Source organism: Microcaecilia unicolor, chromosome 2 (assembly GCF_901765095.1).
Source record: "Microcaecilia unicolor chromosome 2, aMicUni1.1, whole genome shotgun sequence".
NCBI lineage: Eukaryota > Metazoa > Chordata > Amphibia > Gymnophiona > Siphonopidae > Microcaecilia > Microcaecilia unicolor.
The window spans coordinates 246,175,499-246,189,076 of NC_044032.1; the positions used below are offsets into that span (position 1 = coordinate 246,175,499).

General features: G+C 45.5%; 1 protein-coding gene across 1 annotated transcript in view; it reads left to right on the forward strand.

Moving 5' to 3' along the window:
• The window catches only part of TMC1 (transmembrane channel like 1), a 138,550-nt gene that overhangs the window by 88,141 nt on the left and 36,831 nt on the right, over positions 1–13,578 (forward strand). Inside the window, exons 15-16 of the mRNA XM_030191978.1 lie at positions 6,568–6,635; positions 8,849–9,088. Coding sequence (XP_030047838.1) covers positions 6,568–6,635; positions 8,849–9,088 — 308 coding nt within the window. The remainder of the gene's footprint in view (positions 1–6,567; positions 6,636–8,848; positions 9,089–13,578) is intronic.

A 13,578-nucleotide genomic window follows, 5' to 3' on the forward strand; every position in this document is an offset into this window, starting at 1 on the left:
ATCCTGTGTCATCAAAGATGTTGCTATCATACTACTACTACTACTTAACATTTCTAGAGCGCTACTAGGGTTACGCAGCGCTGTACAATTTAACATAGAGGGACAGTCCCTGCTCAAAGAGCTTACAATCTAGAAGACAAGTGAACGGTCAGTCTGATAGGGGCAGTCAAATTGGGGCAGTCTGGATTAACTGAACGGTAAGAGTTAGGTGCCGAACGCAGCATTGAAGAGGTGGGTTTTAAGCAAAGACTTGAAGATGGGCAGGGAGGGGACTTGGCGTATGGGCTCAGGGAGTTTGTTCCAAGCATAGGGTGAGGCGAGGCAGAATGAGCGGAGCCTGGAGTTGGCGGTGGTGAAGAAGGGTACTGAGAGGAGGGATTTGTCTTGTGAACGGAGGTTTCGGGTGGGAACGTAAGGGGAGATGAGGGTAGAAAGGTAGTGAGGGGCAGCAGACCGAGTGCATTTGTAGGTAAGAAGGAGAAGCTTGAATTGAATGCGGTATCTGATTGGAAGCCAGTGAAGTGACCTGAGGAGAGGGGTGATATGAGTATATCGGTTCTGGCGGAATATAAGACGTGCAGCAGAGTTCTGAACAGATTGAAGGGGGGATAGATAGCTAAGTGGGAGGCCGGTGAGGAGTAAGTTGCAGTAGTCAAGGTGAGAGGTAATGAGAGCGTGGACGAGAGTTCGGGTGGTGTGTTCAGAGAGGAAAGGGCGAATTTTGCTGATGTTAAAGAGGAAGAAGCGACAGGTCTTGGCTGTCTGCTGGATATGCGCAGAGAAGGAGAGGGAGGAGTCAAAGATGACTCCGAGGTTGCGGGCAGATGAAACGGGGAGGATGAGGGTGTTATCAACTGAGATAGAAAGCGGAGGAAGAGGAGAAGTGGGTTTTGGTGGAAAGACGATGAGCTCGGTCTTGGACATGTTCAGTTTCAGGTGGCAGTTGGACATCCAGGTAGCAATGTCGGATAAGCAGGCTGATACCTTTGCCTGGGTCTCCGCGGTGATGTCTGGTGTGGAGAGATACAGCTGGGTGTCATCAGCATAGAGATGAAACTGGAAACCATGAGATGAGATCAGGGAGCCCAGGGAAGAGGTGTAGATTGAGAAGAGAAGGGGTCCAAGGACGGATCCCTGGGGAACACCAACAGATAGGGGGATGGGGGTGGAGGAAGATCCATGAGAGTGAACTCTAAAGGTGCGGTGGGAGAGATAGGAGGAGAACCAGGAGAGGACAGAGCCCTGGAACCCAAATGAGGACAGTGTGGCAAGAAGTAAGTCATGATTGACAGTGTCAAAAGCGGCGGATAGATCGAGGAGGATGAGGATGGAGTAGTGGCCTCTGGATTTGGCAAGGAACAGGTCATTACAGACTTTAGAGAGTGCTGTTTCCGTCGAGTGTAGAGGGCGAAAACCGGATTGAAGTGGATCGAGGATGGCATGAGAGGAGAGAAAATCAAGGCAGGGGCTGTGAACGGCACGCTCAAGTATTTTGGAGAGGAAGGGTAGGAGGAAGATGGGGCGGTAGTTGGAGAGACAGGTAGGGTCAAGTGATGGTTTTTTGAGGAGAGGTGTGACTACGGCGTGCTTGAAAGTGTCAGGGACAGTTGCAGTGGAGAGAGAGAGGTTGAGGATATGACAGATGGAGGGGGTGACAGTATGAGAGATGATGTTAAGTAAGTTGGTGGGGATGGGATCAGAAGAGCAGGTGGTGCATTTCGAGGAGGAAAGAAGGCAAGCGGTTTCCTCCTCGGTGATGACAGGAAAGGAGGAGAAAGAGGCCTGGGTTGGTTGGTTGAGGGAGAGGGTTGAAGGGTGAAGAGGAGGAGATGGCTTGGTAGTGAACTCAAGGTTGATCTTTTGCACCTTGTAGCGGAAGTAATCAGTCAGTGATTGAGGAGAGAGCGAGGGGGTGGGGGTGGGAGCGGAGGGCACTTTGAGGAGGGAGTTAAGGGTGGCGAAGAGATGACGAGGATTAGAGCTGAGGGAATTAATCAATTGGGTGTAATAGTCCTGTTTGGCAAGGAATGGGGAGGAGTGGAAGGAGGATAGCATGAATTTGTAGTGAAGGAAGTCTGAATGGGTGCGAGATTTCCTCCAGAGGCGTTCATCAGATCGGGCGCAGGAGCGAAGGTAACGGATGCAAGGGGTCAGCCAGGGCTGGGGATTAGTACGCTTTGTGGGACGGGAGGTGGATGGTGCAAGGGTGTCCAGAGCAGAGGAGAGAGTGGCATTGTAAGCGGAGACAGCCTTGTTGACAGACTCGGAGGACATGATGGATGGGAGGAGATTAGAAATACTAGAGGATAGGGTGGGAGGATTAATAGCCTGGAGATTCCTGGAGGTAGTGGTTAGAGTTGGACGGGGCTGAGGGGGGGGGGGTGAAGAAGTGTGAAGGTGATTAGTGATGATCGGAGAGAGGAAGCGCTGAAGCATGGAAATTGGAGGGAGAGGTGGAGGAGGAGAGGACGAGGTCAAGACAATGGCCGTCTTGGTGAGTAGGGGTGGTGGAGCATAGCTACATACAGCTACATACATAGCTACTACAGGAGGGCGAGAGTAGTAGCCCGACGCCTCCACCGCGGCCAGCTGGGCAGGGAGTGTGGGAGAAGAGATAACCTCCATGACAAAGGGCCGTGACTGAGGCAGAGTCGTCAGGGGAGAGCCAGGTTTCAGTTAGGGCGAGCAGTTGAAGGGAACGAGAGATGAAGAGATCGTGGGTGAAGGGCAGTTTGTTGCAGACCGAGTGGGCATTCCACAAGGCACATGAGAAGGGGAGGGAAGAGGGGGGAGGAGGGGAATAGAAAGGAGATTGGAGACGTCACGGAATCGTTTGCATGGATAGGAGGAGGACAGGTGAGGGGGGCCTGGATTAGGATTAATGTCTCCCACGGATAGCAGGAGGAGGAGCAAGAGAGTGCGGAGGAGGGTGGGGGAGGTCGGGCGATGAAGGCGATGAAGACGGGGTGCACTTAGGAGGAATGGTGATGGGTTAATGGCAGGAAGGAAGTGTTGAAGGTTAAGAGCTAGGAAGGAGGAGGGGGACAAGAGAGATGGTGAGGTGGTGAGGGATGGGGGTGAATAGGGTATTGCCGTAGCGAGCAGGACGGGAGGGGACATGGGTGGGCAATGAGTTCCAGCGGTAGACAGCGGTAGGGGGAGGGGAAAAAGATTAGGAAGGGACAGGGCAAGGAAGAGAATGTGGACAGGGGCCATAAGTAGTGATTGCGGTGTAACAGGTGTATGTGTAGGGACTGAGGTGAGAAGCAGATAGATAGAGCGGAAAAACTGGATTGGAGGCTTGGAATTGGAAAAGCTGGATTGGAGGCTTGGAATTGGAGGGATTGATGGACTGGAGAGCAGGTAAGTCAAAGGCTGACAAGTTAGCAGGCAGGCAAGTAAATCAATGGCTGACAAGCTAGCAGGCGGGCTGGAGCATACTGGTGCAGATGGACAGGAACAAGCAGGGAGAAGCTGGAGAGCAGGTAAGTCAAGGGCTGACAAGTTAGCAGGCAGGCAAGTAAGTCAATGGCTGAGAAGCTAGCAGGCGGGCTGGAGCATACTGGTGCAGATGGACAGGAACAAGCAGGGAGAAGCTGGAGCAAGCAGGCTGGAGCAGATGGACTGGAACAAGCAGGAAGAAGCTGGTTCAGGTGGACTGGAACACGCTGGAGCAGATGTACTGAAGAAGGCAGGCTGGAGCAGGTGTACTGGAGCAAGCAGGCTGGAGCAGATGGACTGGAACAAGCAGGGAGAAGCTGGAACAGGCGGACTGGAACACTGGAGCAAGAAGGGGAAGCTGGATTGGCGGACTGGAACAAGCTGGGATCGGGCGGACTGGAACAAGCTGGGATCATGCAGACTGGAACGAGCTCGGAGCAGGCGGATCAGGCGGACTGGAACACACTAGAGCATTTGGACTGGAACAAGCAGGCTGGAGCAGATGGACTGGAACAAGCAAGGGGGAAGCTGGATCGGCGGACTGGAACAAGCTGGGATCAGGTGGACTGGAACAAGCTGGGATCAGGCGGACTGGAACACGCTGGAGCAGATGAACTGGATCAAGCAGGGGGGAAGCTGGATCGGCGGACAGAAACAAGCTGGAACCGTTGGACTGGAGCAAGCAAGCAGAGAGAAGCTGGCTCGGGTGGACTGGGGCAAGCTGGGGCAGCTGGGCTGCTTTCAGAGCAACAGTGCTGGGCTGCATTCAGAGCAACCGAGCTGGGCTGCCTTCAAAGCAACAAAGCAACAGAGCAGCCAGGGCGTTTGTGGAAGACTGCCTTGTTACAGATCCATTGTGCTTTACCTTAATTGCTTTAGTCTGGAGGACTCGGTCACTGTGGTGCAGGTAGGCCGCGCCACGCGGCAGGAAGGGCAGTGTGGGAGTCGGGCTGCTGGGCCTGGGATTGCCATGGTGGTGTGGTGGGTCTTTGGACCGTTGGGCCGGGACCACGCAGGTCTACGAGCACCTATCATGGGGGTGGGGGTGGAAGAGATTTGCTATTGAGGGAGGGCGGCTGCTATCCAAGGTGTAATTGCAGAGGGGGGCTTCAGACTGAGGTATTAGTTAATCATTGGGGGATGATCAACATGTCTTAACTGGAGCCCACATTGATAACTAAAATCCATGGGGGAAAATTATCAACGTAGGCTACCATTAAGAGTCCCTTAGGGGTAGAGTTACCAATGTGGAAAAGAAACGGATGAGGGAGATATGATTGAGGTCTACAAAATCCTGAGTGGTGTGGAACGAATAGTTAAGCTCTGGAACTCTTTGCTAGAGGATGTGGTAATAGCTGTTAGCGTATCTGGGTTTAAAAAACGTTTGGACAAGTTCCTGGAGGAAAGGTCCATAGTTTGCTATTGAGACAGACATGGGGAGGCAGCTGCTTTCCCCAGTATTGGTAGCATGGAATGCTGCTAATAATTTGGTTTCTGCCAGGCACTTGTGATCTGGCTTGACCACTATTTGGAAAAGGGATACTGGGCTAGATGAACCATTGGTCTGACCCAGTACGACTACTCTTATGTTCTTATGTTCTGTAAGCCACAACCACAGCTTCTCCACCCCCTTTTCCCAGCTGTTTCATGAACCTCAGTCCCCTATCAGCCCCAGCCTTCTTCATGCCCCAGCAACAGCCTCAGCATCAGTCCTCTTCCAACCCAGCCTCCTGATTAGTTCTGAACACAGTGGCAGGAGCTTGTTTCTTTGCTGCTGCCACTGTGCCATTCTATGATCAACACTGCAGCAAGGACTGTGGCATATATGAAATGCAAGTACAAGAACTTCCTATATATTTGTGAGAAACAGGAAGTGCCTGTAGATATTAGGAGAATTATAGATTTTGAAAGGATATGTGACATCTGATTTTTTTTTTTTTGTAGAATTTGCTGTGCCAGTAGAGGTGCCAGGGGTGAATGGTGAGGTAGGGTTTTTGGTGCCCTTAAGCATCACCATCCTGAGCCACTGCCTCATTGGTTCACCCCTTAAGCTGCCTTTGTGCCTATGTACCATAGTAAAAGCAACTCATACCATGACCTACAGTAATTTTCAAATGTGCTTGTACGAATTTACATCTGCTCTGAAAAAATGTAAATGTGTATGTATTCTATACATGTACACACATACATTACAAAAATATGGAAATACTTTGTAGTTTCACCCCTGCTTCACCAAAATTATCCCCCTGGGAATGCCTGTTTGTGGTGTGCATATAAGTACACATTATCCTGTCCACGCACAATTTTACATGTGCCCATTTCTGATTGTAAAACATGCTTTACATGTATACTCATAAAATTACTTCCAAAGTCACTTGACTAAGGGGTCCTTTTACTAAGCCACAGTAAAAATTAGCCTGTGGTAGTGTGCCTTTTGAGTGCATGCTGGGCCAATTTTTTTTTTTAAATTACATTTGTACGCTGCGCTTTCCCACTCATGGCAGGCTCAATGTGGCTTACATATATAGGTACTTATTTGTACCTGGGGCAATGGAGGGTTAAGTGACTTGCCCAGAGTCACAAGGAGCTGCCTGTGCCTGTAGTGGGAATTGAACCCAGTTCCCCAGGACCAAAGTCCACCACTCTAACCACTAGGCCACTCCTCCATGTCTGAGAAAAAGGGCTTTTATTCAATGGGCCGGGAAAAGGGCCTACGGTAAAATTAAAACCCGCGCACGCCTATTTACATCCTGAGCCCTTAATGCCACCCATTGAACTAGTGGTAAGGGCTCATGCACTACACACGTGGTGACCAATCGGTGCGCGCCAACTGCCGATTAACGTCAGAAACGCTGCTGCGTGTGGTAGGAAATAAAAAAAATAATTTGTTCAGGTGTTATGGGTGTGCACCAAATCCGAAATTACCTCCAGGGGTGTGCGCTAGCCTGGTGGTAGTCTTATTTTGGCGCACCTAGAGCTTACAGCGCCTTTGTAAAAGGACCCCTAAGATCTCACAAATTGGATGAATTTTTGGAAATTAAATGTGCTAGCAGCATGCTTACAAATCATTTTGCAAAGCCATGTGCAAGGCTCACAATTGTTTTTGTTTATTTTTTTCCTTTACAGCCTTCCTATTGTGAGTTTGATATCAGTGGAAATGTGCTGGGCTTAATCTTCAACCAGGGCATGATATGGTAGGCATCATGTTTATGTCACTTTAGTTTTCAATATTTCTGCTGGGCTCCTACAGAGTTCTGCGGTTGGCACACACGAACAGAAGCAGTTGCTCAGCAGTGTCTTGGCGGCAGACCGTCAGAAATGTAATGACTGATGCACCGATCATTTGAGTACAAAATTATCGAGGCACATTAGAAGCACTGTTATGCAAACCATGCCATTATTTCTGCAAAGTGTGATAAACAGAGCACACTTAACGTGTCCACGGTCTTGGAAATGAGTAGAACAAATGATAGCTGCAGAATAAGATATATAAATACAGTGCCAAAGCCAGAGAGACTGGAGAATTCATATTTTAGTAAAAGCTGAAAAGCAACACCTATTAAATCTTCAGGAGGTACCAGTCCAAAGAATTAAAGAAATACTGAAAAGTCTATTTCTTGGTTTAAGCCATGCAGTGTGATAGTCTTAAATTAAAAAAAAAAAAAGAGTTTCTCTTCATTTCTTAGAAGGAGCTTGTCCACATCTCCGGCTCTCCAGGATGCTTGGGGCACAACTAAAACACATGTCTACAAATGGAATTCTTCAAGAAACATGACCTTGATAGGAAACACAAGTAAACTCCCTAAATCCTCTGTATTATCACCATGAAAACGTATAAAAAACAGAAATGTGATTTTGAAATATATATGCGAGTTTGGCATAAGTCAATGTTATTAGTTTATAAGGAGTATAGCCTTTTCCTAATTTAAAAATCAAATCTCGCAACAGTATTTTGCAAAAGCTGCAGTCTGCTCTGCAATTTTAATGAGATCAAATTGTATAAAGAATTACAGTAATCCAATGGCGACAATATTGCATTTCCAATGAAGAACAATAGATTGTAATTTGCATGTTAAAGAAAAAGTTTCTCGATAGTTTGTTCATCTGACATTCAAATATTAGATTAGAATCCAGTATGATCCTTAAGACTTTGGATTTATTTTCCATTTTTAATATTACGACTGCAACTAAATCAAATTCTTTAGATAATGCTTCGGGAAAGTTCCTAAATTAGGCAAGTTTTGTTTTTTGCTCATTTAACTTTAAAAAGTTAGCATGCATCCATTTATCTATTAAATGAATATAAGTTTGAATTTGCCTAATAGTTTTCTCAATGACTCTTGTTCTGGACATAGAAGAAAGATAATCATCCACGTAGGACAAAACAAATATTCCCAATTTTGTCAGAAATTTCCCAAATGAACTCAAGTAGACGTTGAACAACAAAGGCGAAAGTGGGGATCCCTGTTGGACTCCACATTCAGACGGCCAAGAGGAAGATATGACTCCAATTTTTCTCATGCAATACTTCCTATTTCTCAAAAAGCACCCAAAACCAATTTAAAACACTACCCACTAATCTCATCTTACTGAGCCTTTCTAATAAAAGAAGGACCTTTAAATTAGGGACCAAACAATGTAAATCAGAAAGAGCCACCTAAATTCATTTCCCTGATCTAACTGTCTACTTGACCATTTTGGGGGAATCTGCGTGCTGCCCAGTTACCACTGGGTTCATACGGGAGCCCTTACCGCCACCTGAAATGGGTGGCGCTAAGGGCTTCCCCCCAAAATGGCCGCACGGCAAGTGCTTTATTTGCCGCCCGGCCTTTTCCTTTAGGGAGTTGAGACTTCCCTTTTCCCAGCTGTGGTAAAAGGATGCCTCAGCGCACATGTAAAACACGTGCCGAAGCCAGCTCCAGCCCCCTTTTGCCACATCTTGGTAAAAGGTGCCCTTGAGTTTTTGAATATCAGGCTTGAAATATTTTAAAATTACTGGATTAAAGTTTGGGGAGATTAAAGACCATGTTAAAGTAATATGAGATCAATGGGTCCAACAAATATATAGTATACATGTTTGTCAAGTTGTCATAAAATATTATTAAAAAGTTATAGCGTTGTATGAATTAAGGATGTACATGCATTAGCACACATTCGCTTCATTAGTGTGACTGGAAAATTTTAGGTACTAAATTGATTTAATGCTTGTTAACTGACAAATTAACACACATCAAGGCAATTAGCACGTTACAAATTCTAAGAAATGCGTGAAAAAAAAACATGTTCAAACATTGAAGGAAAAGCCCAAACAAACCAAAAATGACCAAAGGTTTCTGCCTTGTTCACATCACTTTATGAATGGAGCCTCAGAAGAAACACATTGCTCTTTCTTTTCTTTTGTTTCCAGGATGGGTTCTTTCTATGCTCCTTGTCTCCCAGCCATCAATGTTCTCCGGCTCCACACCTCCATGTACCTACAGTGCTGGGCTGTGATGTGTTGCAATGTACCCCATGAGAGGGTCTTCAAGGCCTCCAGGTCCAACAACTTCTACATGGCCATGTTGCTTTTCATTCTCTTCTTGTCCATGCTACCGGTCATCTACACAGTAGTGTCCATCCCACCGTCTTTTGACTGCGGTCCATTCAGGTTTTTCACTTTTATATCTCTATAATTACTGCAGAGTATCTGTAATCATCTTTTATGTTAATGACGGTGGTATTTGGTAAGTTGAAATATGTGAGCATAAACTCCCCGATATTCAAAAGCATTTAACTGGCCAGGATCAGCACCTGGCCGGTAAATGCCCCATAACCATCTATCCAGCAATATTCAGCGGGGGAAAGTTGGCTGTTCCTTGCTGAATATTGCCAGTTTATGGCTAGTGAATAACCGGTTATATCCGGCGATATAACTGGCTATCCACCAATTTTCAACCCGAGTTTAGCGGCCAAATATGGCTGCGTGAAAAAGTGGGATATCTTTGGCCGGTTTCAAGATAACTGGCGAACTCTGAATATCTACTTAGCCGGTTATGTTGAAACCAGCTAAAAATAAACTGGATATTCAATGCCGGTCACCAAAAATGACCCGGCACTGAATATCTGGCATCACCACGGACCGCAGGAGTTAGCCGGAATGCCGAGGGCAGCATACTGTATAGGAATCGCCGATGAGGAGCTTGTTAAGGTAGATGGGGAGAGGGTGACACTTTGAAGAGAAAAGCCTTGTTAAGAGAAGGAGAAAAAGAGATGCAGGACCACAGGAGCCCAGCTTGCTTTCTCCATGACAGTTGTCAAATGTGCACCGCTGTTGGGTAAGCCTGAGCCCAAAGTGGGTAGACCCAGGCCCACCCATGGCTACACCCCTGATCTGCACATCATTTTATATCAATATTTTGCTTGCACTAAAAACAGATGAATACATTTTTTTATACTTTCCCCTAGATTCTATATATATAGCACCTAAAGCTGCACACACAAATAAATTGAATAAAGAGGTCTGAACCATCAATAATTGGGTGCTCACAACCAACTATTGAAGTTAATTGGCATTCATTAAAACTTGCACACCCATCTGGATGCACACTATTATGTAAGGCCCAGTGCCTAACTCCCATGGTGCACATCTCAAAAGGGGTGTGGCCATGGGCGTTTTGGGGGCATTCTGAAAAGTTGCGTGTGGAATTACAGAACACTGCCTAAACGTACCTAACTCGGGTGTCGGCATTTACACCAGGTTTCAACAGGTGTGTCCAGTGCTCAAACGTTAGATGTGGGATCCACACTAAACACTATTCTATATAAGGCATGCATCCTTTTTAGAATGGCACTTATCACTGAATTTTTTGGGTGTCTTAAGTTTCAGCATCATTTATTGAATTCCTTCTTTCGTACCCATGGTAGTTTATAAAAGGCAAAGTACATGCATACTTTTGGAATTTGGGCCAAAGTCCACAGTAAAAACTACTCAGAGACTCTAGACCAAAGCAGACCATTAGAGAACTACCCGATAACGTCTCCTCTGGATATATGCAGTATAAAGCATTTAAGAGCTCCATGGGTATAAATGATGTTATTTTGAAGTTTTATTTTTTTTTTTTACTAATACAGATGCTATATGTTACCATGAGTGGGATAATGTCAAGCTGTGTAGCTGAGTCATTATCAGTAGTATGAGAAATCGCATTTCCCAGCTGATAAAACCTACTCCCTCTACATGAGCACAGGCTCTTATTATCATCAGCACTGCCCACCAGATGCCAGGAGGCAGCACACGATGCTAGCCTGGATGGTTTCTACGTATAATATGCAAACATTCTTTTAACAGTCCTCGAACATCTGCTGAAGTCATATAGATCACGCAGTAGGCGGCAGTGTGCTGTGGTTTCTAAATGTGTCCTCCACTGCTAGGAGTAAAACCTTAAGATATTTTTCTTCTCAGAAATGACACGTGCTACTAGAAGAACTAGGTTCAGTATCTATGTAGCAGCATTGACAAATTATAATTATTTTGTTGCGCTAACGTCTTTCCTTGTTAAAACAATGAGTTGTGCTAGTTTTGCCTTGTCAAGGCCAATACTCAAAGGCCTTAGGCTACTAACTTTGGGGCCCTTTTGCTAAAAAAACGTTAAGCACTTAGGCCTAGATTCTGTAAATGGCGCTAGCTAAGAGTGAATTCTGTAAAGGTAGTACCACACAGACCTGTATTTATAGAATACTTGGTTAAGTCATTTTTGGGCCTAACTTGAGACGTGAGTATTTATGCCTGCCAAAGGCTGGTGTAAGTGCTCGCGCCTAAATATTGTCAGGTGCAGAAATGGGAGTATTTTATAACTCCTCACCTAAATCCTAGGAAAGCCCATGCCCCTCTTTTGGCTATACCCCCTTTGGAGTTGTGCATCAGATGAATTGGGCATGCAGGTTATAGAATAGGCTGTGCATAACCAGTAATTGGTGACAATTGACTTTTTAAGGTCAATTTAAGGTCAATTTTGGGCGACCTATACAGACTTGGGGGGGTTAATTTGCTTGTTTCTATACATTAAACCACACGTTACTAAATTTTTCTGACAGGGAATGTGGCATGATGGAGAGTAGGAATGCAAGTGTTATCCACCTTGCATTTACACATACCTCATGCCAGGGGCATAGCCAGATACCCAATTTTAGATGGGCATGGGCCCAAGATAGGTGGGCAGAAGAACTCCGCCTTGTCCCACAAGTGATTTGGTCTCTCCCTCTCTCTCATGCCTGCCATATGGTCTCTCAAACATCCCCCTCCCCTGCATACCTTTTAAATAGCAGATTTTCACCGACAGCGAGCAGCAATTAATACACACTGCTCATGTTGGCCTCACAGCCTTCCGTCTAATGCAACTTCCTATTTCTGCATAGGCGGGAATACATCAGAGGGATGGCTGTGGGGCCAGTGAGAGCAGTATGTATCAGTCGCTGCTCGCTGCAGGCAAAGATCTGCTATTTAAAAGGTATGCAGGAGGGACAGTTGTTGGGAGATTTCGGCTGGTGTGGCTTGTGGATCCCTGCCAGCCACATCATAGGTGTGCTGCTACTGGGTGGGCCTGAGCCATAAGTGGATGGGCCGGGTCCACCCCGGCCCACCCTTTTTTTTTTGTATTGTTACATTTGTATCCCACACTTTCCCACCCATTTGTAGGTTCAATGTGGCTTACATAATTCTGGAGCAGTAGTAATAGACCCCGGGGTAAGCAGTTACAAAGTGTGAAATATAGTATAATAGATCAATTAAGGACCGTTCCGAGCAGATCACAAGGGGTAGGATCCTGCTGCAGGGGGTTTGGTGTTGTTCAGTTCCTATTTTCAGTGCTGTCTTTCAATTTTTGGTGACTATGTTGGATCTGTGAGGTATACCTTTCTGAAAAGGTGAGTCTTTAGGTTTTTTTAGAAGTTTAAAAGAGTGTTCTTGGTTTTCAAGTCTTTTGGTAGTGCATTTCAGAGCTGTGTGCATATGTAAGAGAATCCAGACGCATATGTTGATTTTTATTTCAGTCTTTTCCATCTTGGGAAGTGAAGGTTTTGGTATGTCCTTGCTGATTTAGTTGTGTTTCTGGTAGGTAGGTAGATCGATCGATCAACTCAGTCATATAACCTGGAGCTGGGCCATAGATGATTTTATATACCATAGTGCAAATCTTGAAGGATATGCGTTCTTTTATAGGTAGCCAGTGTAGTTTTTCGCAAAGGGGTTTCGCGCTTTCGAATCGTGTTTTGCCGTAGATGAGCCTAGCTACGCCACTGCCTTGTGCTAACTAGCTAATAGTTAAAGCAGAAACACTTAGCACCTCCTAAATAGGAAGTAGTAAGGACTCCAGTGTTAACTGTAATGTAATATATTTCCTGTATCCTGCCAATTCCTACTAGTAGTGGTTCAAAGCAGGTAACAAAATGTTAGTAAAAAGTAAAAGAAAAAAAATGTAAATAATTCTAATGAGATAGAAAATGTTTATACAAGTAACCAAGGAATCACATGCTAGTTGCCACTTTAATGTGGAACCAGCAATAGAAAATGCTGGTTCTGCCCTCACTAGGTGTTGGATGTTACTGCGCAGTATGTAGTGATTGCTGTGAATGGGCAGACTGGATGGGCCATTTGGCTCTTATCTGCTGTCATGTTTCTACAAATTCTACCTTACTTTTAAATAAATAGGTTCCTTTGAGAGTTAAGTTCCTACATCAGCCTTTGAAAATTTACTAGGACTGAGTGCTTACATTTATGCTCAAATGTTTACTACACTCCTAAATATAGGATTCTAAAAAGTAGGGGTAGACAACAGGGGCATAATAGATATACTGGCTCAGACCAATGGTCCATCTAGCCCTGTATCTTGCTTCCAACAGTGGCCAAGCCAGATCGCAAGTATCTGGCAGAAACCCAAAACAGTAGCAACATTCCATGCTGCCAATCCCAGGGCAAGCAGCGGCTTCCCTATATCTGTCTCAATAGCAGACTATAGACGATTCTTTCAGGAACTTGTCCAAATCTTTTTTAAATCCAGATATGCTAACCACTGGTACTACATCCTCCTGCAAAAAGTTCCAGAGCTTAACTATTCTTGAATGAAAAAATATGTCTTCCTATTTGTTTTAAAAGTGTTTCCG